The 18,281-nt window shown below is 44.0% G+C and overlaps 1 protein-coding gene across 1 annotated transcript; it reads right to left on the bottom strand.

Annotated features, from left to right (window-relative positions):
- Nucleotides 1–205: 205 nt before the first annotated feature.
- Nucleotides 206–4,686, bottom strand: LOC128834243 (taste receptor type 2 member 41-like). Its single transcript, XM_054022859.1, has 3 exons — nt 4,226–4,686; nt 4,001–4,106; nt 206–238 (listed from the first exon to the last, which is right to left on the bottom strand). The coding sequence occupies exons 1-3, from the start codon at nt 4,684–4,686 to the stop codon at nt 206–208; spliced, it is 600 nt and encodes a 199-aa protein (XP_053878834.1).
- Nucleotides 4,687–18,281: the final 13,595 nt, after the last annotated feature.

Genomic DNA, 18,281 nt, shown 5'->3' with positions numbered 1-18,281 from the left:
ATTTGTATTGGACTTCACTTTTGGAAGCCGCCCTTTAAAAAACAAAAAGGAAATATAAAAATCTTGTGACACCCAAAACACTGCTCAGTAATGATGGAAAATATAACTGAAGAATCATTACCATTCTAACTAGGAGTTCAAAAACCCCACAATCAAAGAGAACCAGCCAAGATGATCTTTGATGGCTCTTTCAGGATATATTCATTTAGTCGCTGTTATAGAATACTGTTATCTCCCACTGTTATAGAATACAGAAATCATTAACCATATACTTTTGACCAGTACAGTAAAGTCCCCAGTTTAAAGACATTGAACCAGATTCTGCTTCAGTTATCAACGTAAATCTGGAATAACTCCACTGATTTTAGTGGAGATACTCCATCTTTACACTAGTGTACCTGAGAGCAGAAATTTGGTCTCATCCACAATGTAATATCTGCACTATAAAGAGAAACCTGCAATTGTTACTATTGGTCACTAGAGTGAGTAAGTGCTTGATATTCTTCGATATTAAGTTGTGCAAATCATTCAGACTTATCCAGTGGAGATGTCAGATATAAAGCAACATCTTGTGTAGAAATCCTAATCAGTGTGATGTGCTGCATCACTTCTGAGAACCACAACACTGTTCTGTTATTAAAACTTTCACTAACTAAACACTACATGAAGTGGCAAAATAAGCTATTTTCCATGCTAGTATGATGTGATCAGAAATTATTGCTGTGTTGAGGTGCTATACAATGAGCCAGAACTAGTCAACTAACAACCCTGAACATGAGAGGGAGTTTCAGATCAACTATTTTTTCTTAAGCCTCTGACCAGTGTTTAGCAGGCAGATGGATACAAGCAGTTCTAGGTTACAAATAACAAGATTAAATGGATTACCTGACGGAGACTCAGCATTTCATGAATTTCTGTGGAGTCTCTAAATTGTGACAGACTTCTCCTATTCTATCCTAATAGGGAATTCATTAGTGTCACAATTCTCCCAGCCTCAACTTCCACAGCTACACTCTCAGTCTCTGGGACAGCCAAGCTGAAATTCTGTTCCCCTGGCACCTTCTCAGATGGTCCTTATATTCTTGTGTCAATACGACTGCCAGTCTGTGAGCACTAGTATCCATGTGAAATATGAAAGGGGTTTTGAAATACAAACAGGCTAAGAGAGGAGCAGTCACAAGGATCCCTTTCAGTTCTGTACATGCCAAATCACACTCTGTCGACCACTGAAATGGTTTTGGTTTCTCAGACTATGCAATGTTTCCCGATATTGGTGAACTCACAAATCAACTCTCTATAACAGCAGCAGAGCCCCACAAAACTCTGCCCATCTATGAGTGTCTGGGGAGATGGCCAGTTCTGCACAGCCTAATTTCCATTTTTTCACTTGAAATTCCTGCTTTTACCATTTGCTGTTTGTTAGAAACATTCAGTGAACAGACAGAAATCACAAGAACTTTACCAACTAAAATTCCCCTGAGACTCTGGGTCTCAAAGTGGGTTTCAACCATTCCTCATCTTTCCCTTGCTGGAAAGCTAAAACAGCAAGCAGCTGTTGTCCAGGAGGCAGGAGGATAATTTGTTCACTGCAAATCCATTGTCCAGAAATAATTTGTTTCACCTGGGCCACACTTTTTGTTTTGGCATTTCTTATGCAGTTATTAGCTATAATGGAATCCAAACCACTTATTAGCTCATTTGCTATCTTGGCTACCCAGACTTCTTGCCCAATTCCAGAGATCTACTTTTCAAACCCAGTTTTCTCCATTTTTGGACAGGTGCCTGTTCCTCAGTCCCTGTCTCTATTTGAGACCATTTAGGTCTTTTTAGCATTCAATAGCTAAACTCCTTTTACTGTTGTTTAACTGCCAAGATGTAAACAAAGACTATAGGGCTGATCCTTGTACCCTCAAGCTTTGCCCCTTCAGCTTGATGTTCCCTCATTTGTCAACTAGGACTTTCACTAGGCATTTGTGATTCTCTATACTGTCAAGAGCTGGCCAGCTCAGACTGATGGCTGGCTCCACACTGCATGTCAAGAGTTTGTACCAAATCTGAACAATACAGTCTGTTTTCTGGAGTAAATTCTGCAGCACCATCAGAGCTGGCCACTCAAGTTGGCTGCCAGAAAGCTGCCGCTCTCTTCATCTCTCCATCCATTCATTTAGGCTGTGATGTACAACTGAGCCAACTCCCCCCTTCCCCCAGGATTTCCCCCCTCAAAGATAATGGACATTTGTATTACTTGAGCTGGAACAAGCTGACCTCTCTGTGGGTTACAAATGGGGGGAAAAGTATTGTAAAGTGTTCTGTCTTAGCCAAGTTCTCTGGCTGCCCTGATTCCTCAGCCAGGAAGCTGACATCCACAGGGGTCTGCAACACTTTTAATTCCTTCCCTAGGTTACTTTTTTGTTCCTTACATCCAGACTGGGAATCTTCTAGCTGCTGCTCCAACAAAGTTTTATTATTGAAGACTGCTGGTTATTCCTCAGTCCTTCCTAGGAAACCTCCAAATGTTGCTTTAATTACTTTTGAAATGTCTCTAGCTCTTCCTTTAAGTCTTTTTAGGTCCTGCTGGGACCTCTCCAGCTTTTGTTTTCATTTCTTTTGGCCAACGTTAAATCCCAGTTTGCTGTTGATTTGCTTTGATTTCTGGGAGCACCCTTATTATCTGTTCCCATGGGGGTCAGCAGGAATACCAGCTCACAATTTCTCTCTTTGGAAGCTCTCTCCTGCGACTAACACCAGTGTTGCCTCATTGGCATGAGCAGTTAGCCAATATTCAGGGCCTTGCCAGGTTGTTTCCATTAGGATGAGAAATTGATTATATGAGATGGGTGATATTTTTCAGTGTAATTTTGTTTATTTACAGAAGTTTATACAAATTCCTGTATTCCTGAACACAGTAGAAATAAACAACTTCAGGCAGTTTTGTGGCTCAAAATTCCCCAAATCTGTCACTCCAACTGCTGTGCCCCAGAAGCACTGTCCATCTGCTTCCTCCCAGGGTCATATTCACAACTGCTTTTCCAGGCTCTCTCCTGGCTTTGTGTCCCTAGCACATAAACCAATATCCTAACCCTTGTGTTTGCAATCCAGGAAGCCCTTCAGTCTATGCAGTTTAGCTCTGACCAGCCATGTGCCTTGGACATTCTCTCCATTGTTTGTAGCTGTCTCTACTACATAAAGGGACTTAAATGCTCTTTCTGTAGAGGTTGAAAGAATGCTTGGCACACCCATTGACTTTAACTTGGCCTGTCATTGTCTTTGGAGCAAAGGCTTACCTGGTGGCAGCCTCTAGCACTTTTCATTACAACAGGGTAGATCCTCTAGGTCATCTTTTCATTTGTTAGCATGATGTTCTTCATCAGAGGTCCTTACAAGCATCTGGTATTCTGCAGATCTCATAGCTTGGCCATGGACAGTCCAGTCAATATCTCTCACCATAGGACCCCGGCATGACTGGATATGTGCACCAGTTCAAGGATTCTTCCACTTCTCAGTCTCAGGCAACATAGCTTATAATTTATAGGAGTTTGCCCTCGACTTCTATGAGTTATTAATTCACAGACATTTAGATAAAAAGAATCATGTCACTCTAAGTTTAACATTGTCCTCTACTGCTATCCACATGAAGCAAAGCTCTGGAGGGAAATCTTCTAATTTTAGTGCTTGCTGTGGTAGGGGGAAATTATTTCATGAATAGAAGGGAGCAAGGGGCTGTTTTTGTGGAGTTTGATCACGAGTGGTTTTATGAAGCCTCATCCCACAGCCTGCACTTGGCATGGTTTAGAGCCCTCATTGCTGCTTTCTTCATCTTGGGATTGCCTAAAATCAGGATAACAGAGTGCCAGGAGGGATAAGCAGCCATTACCACTATACAGAACCACATGAGAGAGAGACTGCTGTGGGCAAATATTTGTAATAAAAATAGCACTATTGCCACAAAATAAGAAATGTAGAAGAAAATGAAAGCAATCAGACCTTTAATTACACTGACATGAGCCTCAGTAATGGTGTCCCTGGAGATGTTTGTGTTTTTCCCCATCCTCTTGGTGTGTCTCCACAGAGAAGTGATTAACAGTACAGCAGGAACAACAAATATAAAGAAAGAAAAGAATATCCAAGCATGTACAAAATAACAAGAGCAGGAGATGAATTCATATTATGTCTACAGTCCACTCTGGTGTTTCCTGACAGATTATTTGTTGAATTGTTTATGTACTTTCTCTCTATGAAATTGACAAAAGGGAGACAGGTGACCAAGGAGACCAGCCAGGATCCCATGAGTAGTAGTGGCACAAGCCCTGATATTCTCCGCTTCAGCCAGAGGAAGAGAGGTTGGCTGAAGTTGGCGATCTTCACACAGTAGAAGACACTGAGCCAGGTAGCAAACCAGAGGCTGAGAATATTTAGATACATCCAAAAAATATAGAGGTTTCTCCGTATGTTACACAGTCCATTCATCACTGGAGATAATGCAAAGAGGATATTGTTAATGAACATTGTCCACTGTAGGAAAAATCTGGAGATGCCCAGGCTAGTCAGGATCATGTCACAACAGGTCAGTTTTCTGCTTCTGATCCACTCACTGCAATTCACAATGATCATCAATCCGTTTGCTATAATCCCTGTAATGAATTCAATTCCTAAAATGATCAAACAAATAATAATTACAGGAAGCATGGTTCTGCCTGTGGTCACTAATGCTTGTCCAGCTTCTGAAGCTCTCCACTCAAGTGCCAGGCTTCTGGTATCTTATCAGGGCCTGTGTTGTCCTGCCATTGTATCACAGCCGAAAGTGAGATGGGAGATGTTTTCAGCTATTGAACTTGGAATACTCACCTGTGTTTGTTGGGATGCAAATCTCAGAAAGATTCTATTACATTTGGGATGATCAACTCCTTTCTCCTGCCTTTTATTTGTATATCCACTTCCTCATTTCTGTGCATTGACTGTCTGTGACCAGCTTCACAGACTTTTTTCTATTGGTCTTCTCTCCTGATTTTTATTATTATTATTGATTTTAATTATTGCGCCTTCATTTTCAGATTGGACTACTGCTATTCATTCTATTTGAGGCAGCACAGAATACCAGTCATAAGTTGCTCCTATGGCACAATACAGCCATGGCTCTCTTTCTCTGGGTTCTAGTCATGGGAGATTTTATGGAGTCTCCTCTGTCAGCCTGCATTTGGCATGGTTTAGAGCCCTCATTGCTGCTTTCTTCATCTTGAGATTGCCTAAAATCAGGATAAGAGAGTGCCCAGAGGGATATGTAGCCATTATCACTCCACAGAACCATATCAATTAAAGGCTGCCGTCAGCAAATGTTTTTGATTAAAAAAAAATAGACCTCGTGACACAAAATAAACAATATAAAATAAAAGGAAAGAGCTCAGAGATGTAACAGCACTGTCGTGAGCCTCAGTGCTGACCTCCCTGGAGCTCCTTGCGTTTTTTTCCCATCCTCTTGATATGTTTGCACAGACAAGTGACTAACAATTGTATGGATGAATTAAAAAAATATAATGAAGTGTATGTATGTTCCAAGCATGGATGAAATAATGAGGCCAACGGAGGAAGTATCCTTGTATCTACATTCCACTATGGTGTTTCCTGGTAGTTTTTACTGAGCTGTGTAAATATTGGCTATATACACGCCCTGCTGAAGGGACAGAGTGATCAAGAGACCAGCAAGGAGACAGGCCCACCAACAGCAATTCCGAGCCCCAAAGCCAGGGCCGTCCCTAAGGGGGTGTGGGGCCTGAGGCAGAAGTGGCGAATCAGTCACTTCCAGGACTCACCTGTCAGTTCCGGGACCGACCACACTGGCCAATCACGCCGACCCGCAGGGCCCCCCAAAGCACAGGGCTCAGAGCCCCTGGGTAATTGCCCCTTCCCACCCCCCTTCAGTGGGCCTGCAAGGAGACCACGAGTAGCTCTATCAGTAGCTGATAGTCTTATCGTCAGCCAGAAGAAGAGGGGTCAGTTGAAGTTGGAAATCTTCATGCAGTAAAAGACACTGAGCCAGGTGACAACCCAGAGATTGGCAGTAGTTAGATACATCCAAACAGTGCCTTCAAATTTTTTTCCCCTCTCCAGTCTTGGTCCTTCTGTAACCTGTTGTTGTACTCCCCATTTTGAGATTCCTGGCCTGTTTTTTCCATCATAGATTCTCTTTAGCTTTCTGACTAATTTGTTCCTGAAATCCTTCAATTTTATTTCTTGTCTCCAGCCAATGGCAAGACAAGGAGGTATTTAAAATAATCACCTCTTCCATTTGTTGTTTTAACTCCTTGTTTTGCTCTTCTTTTTCTCTTTCCTCCAATTTTCTATCTGCCAGCAAGGAGTTGTTCTTGTGCAGCCTGGCTATTTAGGACCAAAAAGGTTAATATTTACTAACGAAATCATAAAGATGGCTCTCCATAATTCACACTCTGCACTCCTCACCATTTGATGTAATGTAAAGGGGAAACTATTGATCAATATTGCACAATGTAGGAAAAACTGAAGATGCTCAAGTTAGTCAAGATCATGTCACACAATGTTAATTTTCTGGTTTTGAGCCACTCAATGCAAGTCACACCTATTATCAACCCATTTGTTACAAACAATGCAATGAGTTCAGTTGCTGAAATAATCAAAAAGATTTCATCAAGTGCAGGAAATACATCTGAACCGATCGTCTGCTAACCCTGCCCCCCCTTGTGAAGCTCCAAGAGCAAAATGTCTCACTGTGACGCTGAGGCGCTGATATTTAAACAACCTTTTCTTCTGCCTGTATATCACAGCTGAAAAAAATTAGTGAAATGTTTAGCTGGGGATCATGTTAGGCCCAGCTGCATGCCCTGGGATGCAAATCTCAGAAAGATTCCATTACAGTAATAACCTGCTCCAGTCTCTTATTTATATTATATGGGGATGTGCCAATGTCACTAGCCGCTTTGCTGTGAACTTGCTGCCTGTGATCATGTTCAGTTTGGTTTTTTTTTATTTCTCCTTTTCCAGCTTTGAAAAAATAATTATTTTAATTATTTGCACTTTTGTTTTCACTCTGGATTGGGCAGTTCATGCTGTTTCAAGCAGCCCTTTAAATCTAATCAGATTGCAGCAATGGCTCAACCCAGAGTACGTGACTGCCACAGGCCTTTGCCCAGCTGAATCAGAACTTGCTCCACAAAACACACCGTTGGTCAAAAGGTTCACATCAGTTTTATTATTTAGAGATTTAAATTGTACATGACTAGACTCCGCTTATTGGTCTGATGAATGAATATTTATTTTATGGGTGACCCTCAGACGCCTCGTTGAGGATCAGAGCATTATTGAGCCAGATGCTATAAACTTATAAGAAGAGACATGCCCTAGTGCAAAGATCCTACACTCTAGGATGACCCATTTATAAAAGGTAGAGAGAATGAAACGATCAAATATATATGGTCCCTGTAGGGGAAGGGTGTCAAACATACCTCCATGACATATATATTTAGACATAATCAGGTTATGCAGCAGTTAAGCTTCATTTTGAAAAAAGTAAGTTTCTTGCTCACATGGCTTCAGAGAGAACTTTCCAAACGTGAACTGAGTGTAAACTGAGGTCATGATGTCTCCCTGAGTCTGCAAGACAGCCTGAAGCAATGGCTCAGACATATGGACTCCCCCTACCCTCTGTTAATCTCATTGGAGTGTCAGCTCTGAACACAAATGATGGCACATCAATGTCAACATTAACTATCCTAATGTGGATCATTTTAGTGGATGGAATAGGAAAGGGGTGGGAGTGAAGCCCTTGGTGGTAGGAATTGGTAGTTGCTGCAGGGAAGGAAATGCAGGGAGAACAACAGTGGAGAGGTGCAAAGACAGAAAAGGGAAGCCAGAGAAAGAAGAGGAACAAAGGGCAAAAGTAATGGCGGCCTAAATGGGGGTATGTTGTCACACAGGGATATTGAATCTGACAATTAACTGCTCAATAAATAACAAATACAAGTTCACTTACTACACATAAACAGCATTCTCCCCATTTTTCTCTGTACAAACACCCCCTGATCTCAGCGAGAGATCCTCTGTGGATTGAGGGGTGTGTGAAGTTCCGAATTGATATCCTGGCCCATACATCATTATTAAACATAGAATCCATCCCTCTCTTCCAAACGAGTTCAACACACTTGCTTTAGGGCCATGTGTTTTTAAAAGTCTCATTGTAGAACTTGAGATTAGTGGCACTTCCAGTATTGGAGATGACCGAGAAGGACATTCTGGTAAATCTTTAACTAAGACATGCCAGAGGGTTTCATAGAGCTTGGTTAGTGATGGCATTTTTGGGGCTTAACTCAATTCTCACTTTAATGTTCTTCTAAAGGGATCCTCTCTTATTAAGTTATTTGTACATATTTTTGGTGAGCCTACTTTTCAGAGGCAGCCTCTGTATTTTTGCAGGTGCAATCCATAACACTTGCCTAATTACCTAATTTGTGGGCACAACCCATAGATTTATGGGAAGTTAGTCAACTAAGTGCTTAGAAAATACCTGGAGTTTATCACGGGAGCAAAACGGTGCCCAGGACAGCAGTACAGAGCCTGTTTTGAGGGGCCCCTTTAAATGTCAGGGCCAATATTTACAAATAGGGCAGCATTTTTGTAACCCTCAGTTGTACATCATCTGTACACAACAAACAATCCAGATGAATTCTAGTACTAGAAACAGCTAAACATATACCATAATACACAGCCTTTCATTTAGGCATAGGTTGTTAGACTATTCTTTGATAGATCTCTCTTCCCGCCCTCTCATTTCTGCCTCCCTCAATACCCTTCCCACTGCTCTGGGGCACTTGGAGAGGGAAATTGATGGCCATTTCTCCCTGGCAAGAAATCTCATAAATGGAGCTGCACAGAAATTGGCAGCTGTTTTGCCATCCCTTTATCTTGTCACCTACAGCAGTGAGTGCTCTGTGGGAATAAGTGCAGAGCTGAACGCCAGCCAGTGCACAGCTGTCAGCTGTAACTGGTGTCCCTTGGACAATTTTCCTTCTCAGAAGAAGAAATGGTCAGCTTCAGGACTGCAGCCTGTGGGGGATGGACAAAGACTAACAAGACCCAGGAAAATTTTCCCCATTCACCAGCCCCCATGTCAGAGGGGAAACATCCAGTGCCATGAGCTCCCTCTCCCAATGCTATGGTTAGCAAAAGAACCCCCCCCGCCCCCGAGCCTTTTAGGGGTTTCACTGGATCTATCTCACACAGTCCCCATTCATCACAGGAATTGCGCCACCAAGGAAGGAAAGAACCTGGGGACCAGGAAAGAGTTGGAGAAGCGGGAGATGGGCAGATTGAAGGGAAGATATTTGGGTAATACGAGGAAAAGACAGAGGAAAGGAAGGACAAATAATTTACAAAGATGGGAGAGGCTTGACTAAGGGAAAGTAGATTGTAGTTACATAAAATTACCAAATGGAAAAACATTGAAGTGAAAAATATATGTAACACCGACAGACCCCAGTTGTCGGTGGGTGGGATTGAACCTGGGATCTCTGGAGCTTAGTGCATGAGCCTCTACTATATGAGCTAAAAGTCACACTGCCCTTAGCTAAGGCTGTAGCAGACTCATTAAGCTCTCTCTAAGTGGTCTCGGTGCCACCAGATGGGACAGAGCACCACACCCAGGAGGTGTGTGGGATACACATACAACCTGACAAGAGACAGAATTATAACTGGAAGAAGTATCTTCAATAGAAAAGGAGATGTGAAAATCTTACTTGAAGGAAAAAAATTAAAAGTAATAGAAGAGTTAGATTAAGGGATACAGACATACTGAAACAGAGGAAACCAAAGGAAAAAAACCGCTAAAATGGCGAGAAGACAAGGAACAGGGAAAACGAAGAATTAAAAAAAAATTAGTGGGGCATATTGAATTAAATTCATACCTAGGGTAAATTGGAGCTACGCCATTGAAGTCAAAGAAATGTACAGGTTATCTTTACATTTCTCTACACTCGAGAAAGTTTGACCACAAAATGTGATCAATAAAAAATGCACCACTATTTGCTTTTATGTATCAGGGCTATAAATTAGGGCCCTCAAATTATTTAAAAAATTAATCACGATTAATCGCACTGTTAAACAACAATAGCATACCTTTTATTTAAATATTTTTGGATGTTTTCTACATTTTCAAATATATTATTTCAATTACAACACAGAATACAAAGTGTACAGTTTTCACTTTATATTTATTTTTATTACAAATATTGGCACTGTAAAAACTTAAGGAAATAGGATTTTTCAATTCACCTAATACATGTACTGTAGCGCAATCTCTTTATCGTGAAAGTTGAACTTACAAATGTAGAATTATGTACAGAAAATAACTGCATTCAAAAATAAAACAATGTAAAACTTTAGAGTCTACAAGTCCACTCAGTCCTATTTCTTTTTCAGCCAGTCACTCAGACAAACAAGTTTGTTTACATTTGCAGGAGATAATGCTGCCCGCTTCCTGTTTACAATGTCACCTGAGTGAGAACAGGTGTTCACATGACACTGTTGTAGCCGGCATCGCAAGATATTTACATGCCAGATGTGCTGAAGATTCATCTTCAACCACCATTCCAGAGGATATACATCCATGCTGATGACGGGTTCTGCTCGATAACAGTCCAAAGCAGAATGGACAGACGCATGTTCATTTTCATCATCTGAGTCAGATGCCACCAGCAGAAGGTTGATTTTCTTTTTTGGTGATTCAGGTTCTGTAGTTTCCGCATCGGAGTGTTGCTCTTTGAAGACTTCTGAAAGTATGCTCCACACTTCATTCCTCTCAGATTTTGGAAGGCACTTCAAATTTTTTTCAGCTTTCTTTAGAAATCACACATTGGTACCTTCTTTGTGTTTTATTAAATCTGTAGCGAAAGCGTTCTTAAAATGAACAACATGTGCTGAGTCATCATCTGAGGCTACTATAACATGAAATATATGACAGAATGCGGGTAAAATGGAGCCAGAAACATACAATTCTCCCCCAAGGAGTTCAGTCACAAATTTAATTAACACATTTTTTTAACGAGCGTCATCAGCATGGAAGCATGTCCCCTGGAATGGTAGCCGAAGCATGAAGGGGCATATGAATTTTTATTATAACTGACACATAAATACCTTGCAATGCTGGCTACAAAAGTTCCATGCAAATGCCTGTTCTCACTTTCTGGTGACATTTTAACTAAGAAGCAGGCAGCATTATCTCCCGTAAATGTAAACAAACTTGTTTGTCTGAGTGATTGGCTGAACAAGAAGTAGGACTGAGTAGACTTGTAGGATCTAACATTTTGCATTGTTTTGTTTTTGAGTGCAGCTATGTAACAAAAAAAAATCTGCATTTGTAAGTTGCACCTTTCACGATAAAGAGATTGCACTACAGTACTTGTACGAGGTGAATTGAAAAATACTGTTTCTTTTATCACTTTTACAGTGCAAATATTTGTAATAAAATAATATAAAGTGAGCACTCTACACTTTGTATTCTGCATTGTAATTGAAATCAATATATTTGAAAATGTAGAAAAACATCCAAAAATATTTAATAAATTTCAATTGGTATTCTATTGTTTAACAGTGCGATTAAAATGCCAATTCATTTTTATGAGTTAATTGCGTGAGTTAACTGCGATTAATCGACAGCCCTAATATAAATTTGACATAGAAGAGGTGACTGAGAGACCTTTTTTTAATAGATGGAGTTTAATATTCCCATACGTGTATGGGGGGAGGATAAGCTGCCTTTATCCTTTAGGGTAAGAGCCATTAATTTGCATGAACACATATTTTATACATTGCTGCAATAGTGATGTGGGATTGTTTTTTAATTTGTTATGTGTCTTTTCCTCACTTTTGTTATGAACTATATGAACACTTTGGAATCCTATAGGTTTGATGGAACTAGGCCCCCATTTTATGCTCTGCTTCTAATCTAGGGCCATGTCTACACTATAAAGTTTGGGCAACACAATTTATATTGAAGTAAAGCCACTGCAGTTAGTATATCACTTGCGCACGTGCATACTTGTCTGCTTGTATCGGTCCTGTGTATACTCACCAGGAGTGCTTGTGTTGCTGTACCACTGCACAACTCACCATCATTTAGCACAGAGCTTTTCAGGCAATTTTCACACTGTGTTGTGGGATAGAAATGAGTTATGTGGGGTGACAAGGAGAAAAGGGTCAAGTTCCCATCATGCAACTTTTCCATCCCATAATGCCACCTATGTTGCAGAATTTTTGTACCTTTTTTTTAAAAAAGTCCCATGTGGCACTTTTGGTGCCTGGCATCTCTGACAGAAACACGGAGCCCACAGAGTCCTGCACTATGAATTTGTCACAAACATTGCAAATACAGGATGCATGATCTGCTGGTATTTGCAGAGGCTCAGGAAGAACTGCAACAACAGGGGACATGATGAGTTCTTCAAGCAAAGATTGCTTAGGGACATAAGGAAAACCAGTTCAAGGTTGTTGATGACATTCACGCAGTAGCTGCAGATGGTGGAGCGCTGCTTCTGGGCCTGAGAAACCAGCACTGACTGACTGACGAGCAGTGGCTGCAGAACTTTTGGATATGCAAGGCCACATTCCTGGATCTGTGTGCAGAGTTCACCCCAGCACTCCAGGGCAGGGATGCTGGAATGAGAGCTGCATCGACAGCTGAGAAGTGAGTGGCGATCACACTGTGGAAGCTTGCACTGATTGCTACTGCTCAGTGGGAAATCAGTTTGGGAGTTGGCAAATCCACCGTGAGGGCCATTTTTATACAAGTGTGTAGGGCCATTAATCATCTCCTGCTACACAGGCCTGTGACTTTTGGCAATGTGCAGGACATATTGGATGGCTTCGTAGCAATAGGGTTCCTGAAATGTGGTAGGGCAATAGACAGTACCCATAGCGCTACTTTGGCACCAGTCCACTTTACCACAGAGTACATCAATAGAAAGGGCTACTCATCTACAGATAGGCAAGCACTGGTGGTGGATCACTGAGGAAACTTCACTGACATCAGTGTGGACTGGTCAGGGAAGATGCTTCAAGAACACAGGATTGTTCAGAAAGTTGCAAGCAGGGACTTTCTTTCCCAACCTGCTAATTACCATTGGCAATATCAAAATGGCAATAGTGATCCTGAGTGAACCCAGTCTACTCTTTGCTCCCCTGGTTCATGAAACCATGCATCAAAAAAGACAGACTCAAATACCAACTCAGCAGGTTCAGAATGACAGTTGAATGTGGGAACCCTGGCATTGTTTATTCATAAGATTGGATCTCAGCATGAAAAATATCCCAACAGTTATAGCTGCCTATTATGTCCTGCAGAATACCTGTGAGGTAAAGGGGGAGAAACTGCCACTGGGGTAGAGATTAGGTTGACCAGACGTCCCGATTTTATCGGGACTGTCCCAATATTTGCTTGTTTGTCCCACGTTCTGACCGATGTTCGGTCGGGACACTGGACAAACAAGCAATTTTGCCCTCCGCTCCAGCTCACAGGTGGAGCCCGGAGGGGCTCTCACCCCCCCCTACCCCCTCACTGCCCCATTGGATCCCTCCCCAAATCCCCGCCCTGGCCCCGCCTCTTCCCCAACCACGCGGCATTCCTCCTCCCTCCCAGGCTTGCACACGGGCCATGGCTGGGGCCGGGAGTGCAGCGCGGAGGCTGCTCCAGCCCTGCAGCCCCCGGGGTAGCGTGGAGCAGGCAGGGCCCAGGTGGACGGAGACACGTGTGGAAAGGACACGCTCCTGCCGGGAGGGGCCGGGCGCAGCTGCCTGGTTCTCCCCCTGCCTGGGTGGGTCCCTGAGCTCCCCGCGGCCGGAGTGGGGCTGCCGGGGTGAGTGTCCCAGGTGGGACGGAGTGGAGCAGCCTTTGCTGCAGGGCCGGTGCGACGGAGCCCGGGAGCGGCTGGGCCGGGAGCTGCAGGAGGGGCCCACAGCTCGGAGCCCAGGCTGGGCCCGGGAGTGAGGGGATGGGAGAGCTGGGGGGGGGTATCAGGGGTCGGAGCTGAGAGTTGGCTGGAGACGGGGCTGTGCCACTGCCGCCTGGCAGCGGGGGGGGACGCTCCGGCATTTTTTTTTTTTTTGCTCCGCCCCCCGCGTCCCGATATTTCATCTTTGGCATCTGGTCACCCAGTAGAGATGCAGTGGGCTGTTTGCTGACTTTGAACAGCCAGACAAAAAGACCATTACAAGAATCAATGAGGAGCTATGTGGCTGAGAGAGACCTTGAAAGAACACTATATTGCTGTGATATGCTGGATTGTGCTCTGGCTGGCCCTTAAATTTTAGGGACTGTTAGAAATTATGTAGGGCTTTGTCTAGATTTATGACTATTACACTGTGTCTTTTATTGAACCTATGAATTATGTGGTTCTTGCTGTACATTTGTAATTATTATACTGTGTGTTTCACCGAACCTATGAATTCTGTGGTCTTGTATAATTACAAGTACTGGGTGATTAGAATAGTGCTAGTCAATCCACAGTATATGTTGTGAAGTAATAAAAATGAGGTTTTTTGTTTTAAATAGAAATTTATTGTATAACAAAAGCAGTGCAAAAAACCCCAATGTGCAATTGAAAAAACATAACACAAATTTCTAACATAAATTAATGGAACTGAACTTTAATGTTAGAAAGGCAGCAAACGTTCCTGTCCATTTTGGTTCCACATACACCAGCCGTGGCTCTCACAGATCAGTGTATGTGAAACTGTGGTTGTCCTTACTGTCCCCCGGCACAGGTGCAGCAGGTTTGTATAATTTTTGGTGGTTCCCAGGACGGGTCCAAGTACCCCCCCGAGACACCCCTGCCTTGTAAGCCAATATATATTTTTTAAAATAATGTAAAAAGTTTGGAGTTGGCAAATCCACAGTGAGGGCCATTTTCATGCAAGTGTGAAGTGTGTAGGGCCATTAATCATCTCCTGAAAACAGGGGCGGCTCCAGGCACCAGCATAGCAGGCGTGTGCCTGGGACGGCAAGCCGCGGGGGGCGGCCTTCCGGTCGCTGTGAGGGCAGCAGGCAGGCGGCTTTCGGCGGCACGCCTGTGGGAGGTCCGCCAGTCCCGTGGCTTTGGCAGCAATTTGGCGGCGGGGACGCCGATAGCGCGGCACTGGCGGATCTCCCGCAGGCATGCTGCTGAATCCACATGGCCAGCGGACCGCCCGCAGGCGCGCTGCCAAAAGCCGCCTGTCTGCCATGCTTGGGGTGGCAAAAAACAGAGCCGCCCCTGCCTGGAAACAGTAAGCGTTTAACAGATTCCCTGTATTGCACAATGTGGGGGGTGGGGAGGAATGAGCGCTCTGGCATGGGGATGAGGGGTTTGGGGTGTGGGAGAGGGCTCAGGGCTAGGGCAGAGGGTTGGGGTGCAGGGGGTGAGGACTCTGGCCGGGGCTGGGGATGAGGGATTCACGGTGCAGGAGGGGGCTCAGGGTGGGGCAGAGGGTTGAGATGAGGGCTCTGGATGGGGGTGCAGGATCTGGGGTGGGGCTGGCCTGGGGATGAGGAGTTTGGGGTGCAGGCAGACTGCCCCAGCACCATCACTGCATGTGCTCCTAGGGGCCAGGCACCTCTCAGGTCCAGGAAGCCCCCTCGCCTTCCCTGTGGTGGGTGCCGGTTTGGGGAGGGAGCTGCCATCACATGTGGCCTCCTCCCCTGCTGTAGCCTGCTGCCCCTCACTGTAGCCTCATGGGGGATGGGGCTGCCCCTTGCCCAGTGTGGGGCAGGAGTGGTGGCTGCGAGCAGTGGGGATGAGGGGGGGAGGGCGGATCACATGGTTGAACACTCACCCAAGCCCCAGCAGCTGCTCAGGTGAGGTCCAGACTCCGTCTCCTGGAAGCCCCGTGGGCGTCGCCTCCTGGTGGGTGCCGGGGTCAGTTGTCGACCTCGCTGGCCCTGTGATATGCCTGCCACAGTTCCTTTGCTTTCTTGTGGCATTGCTACTGGTCCCCGTTATATCCTTTTGCCTACATCTCCTGTGCATCTTTTCATAGATGCCACATTTCTACGACAGGTCTGAAGCTGTGCTGGCACAACCTTGTCTTGTCTCACTGCAGGCCCAGGAGATCCAACATCTCCTGTCTACTCCAGGCAGGAGCATGTCTAGAGCATGGAGTTGGCATGGTCAGCTGGGCAGTTGCTCACAACAAGGGACAACTGCTAGGTGTGCTCACCAACCTGGGCAATAAGGAAAAGACATTTCAAAAATATGTAGGGGTCTTGAAGGGCAGGGAAAAGGGGGTGTGGCTTCTGGTCTCCATGACTCCTGGGCAGCGGAGTTCACAATTGTGACAAGGCATTCAATGTTGATCATTGAAGGACAGCTGCTGGAGAACTGTTAGGGTTGACATTGGTCATGCAGTGTCTACACTCACTGTGTTGATCTCAGTACATCGACCATAGTTCACTGTCCTGGGGATTGTTTTACTATGTCGCCATAATGGCGCGCTTACATCAGCCAGAGACAAATTTGAGTGTAGACGCATAAACAAATAGATCAGCAGAAGTCAACTTGTGTGGACCTACTTTGTAGTGTAGACCAGGCCTAAGTGTAAGGGGCAACTCTGACTAAAGAAGCCCAGAGGTATATGAACTACCAAGTTTCAGAGTAGCAGCCGTGTTAGCCTGTATCCGCAAAAAGAACAGGAGTACTTGTGGCACCTTAGAGACTAACAAATTTATTAGAGCATAAGCTTTCGTGGACTATAGCCCACTTCTTCGGATGCATACAATGATTTATGCCCACCAACTATCTAACCCCAAGCACTATCATAGAGCAATACAGCATCCGAAGAAGTGGGCTATAGTCCACGAAAGCTTATGCTCTAATAAATTTGTTAGTCTCTAAGGTGCCACAAGTACTCCTGTTCTTTTTATGATCTACCAAAACGTTTGTACCCTTTTTACTTTAAATCAGCTCTTTAAAATCTCCGCAACGTCAGTGCATTTATGGCAAAGTATAAATAATTAGCAGACTGCTGCCTCTCCCTACTGCATTCACCTCACGGGGCCTGGTTTGACAAATAGCACCAGCTGAGGAGGACTCATCTGTTTGCTCAATCTGCACTGCCTTCCAGATAAAGTGCGTTTCAGATAAAACAGGGGGAATGGTTCTTCCACTTGTTGACGGCACACGGACCCAGCTGCAGTCATCGGGAGGCAAATCAGTACTGGATTCCATTACAGACACTCCATTTCACATTCACAACTTTGCATCTCCAGATGGATTGTTGTTTACAGTAAATGACAGGAAACAAATCACTGGTTAGGAATGTACTGATTTTTTAGGTTTCAGAGTAGCAGCCATGTTAGTCCGTATCCACAAAAAGAACAGGAGGACTTGTGGCACCTTAGAGACTAAAATTCATTTGAGCTTATGCCACAAGGTGCCACAAGTACTCCTGTTCTTTTTACTGATTTTTTAATATATTATTATTAATTTGCACACAAAAGGTTCAGTTGTGACTCTTCGGTGTTGCTGGGGGAGGAAGTGTAGCCACTTTGTTTGCAGTAGCTGGAGGCATTATGGATATAAGCCTAATAGGCAAGATCTCTCGATGATCCCACTCTAAAGTACTCTTCTGCATTGATTCCTTTGGACTTTTTTTTCTAGGGTTAGCTAATGTAGCTGCAGGTCATTGGCTAAAAACAAAAGTGAAAGAGAGTTTGTGTGCAAGTCTCTAGCAAAAGAAATGATTCTTTGGCTCAGCTACTATGAGTGTGGCTCCAAATCTAGGCATCAAAGAGCAAGTGATGCTAGTTTCCAAGTGGGTGAGATCCCTGCATTGGGAGCGCTCCACCCACACCTGAGTAGCAACTCATTCTAAGCACTAGTGAAGACCTGTCAAAATAGCTTCATTTCAAAGGGTTAATCTGTTTCAAAAGATCAGGTTGCCCAGACTGTCATACAACATAGTCAAATTTCAGTAACTATTTCAGGTAATAGTGTCTCAGCTCTTACAGAGGTCTACACAGACATACAGTTGGCTTCCTGTACCTGGTTCCGCATTGCTCAGGTACTCTTTCCTCTGCTGAGGCACTATGAGATAGCTGCCCAGAACAAACAAACATACATGGTTAGCTAGTGAGGCAAGTGTGGATGCCCAAACATGGGTGTGATAACAGAAATATGGATGTATGGACACATATTGAACTATGGCACTTGTAAACTGGTTAAGATGACTCTGCCTCTAATCTAGGTACAACATCACAGCTAAACACTGTAATATGTACAGGATGTTCTTTC

The sequence above is a fragment of the Malaclemys terrapin genome, chromosome 3, assembly GCF_027887155.1.
Source record: "Malaclemys terrapin pileata isolate rMalTer1 chromosome 3, rMalTer1.hap1, whole genome shotgun sequence".
Taxonomy (NCBI): domain Eukaryota; kingdom Metazoa; phylum Chordata; order Testudines; family Emydidae; genus Malaclemys; species Malaclemys terrapin.
Note: the sequence above shows the minus strand (reverse complement) of the source record. Positions and strands in the feature narration are given on the sequence as shown.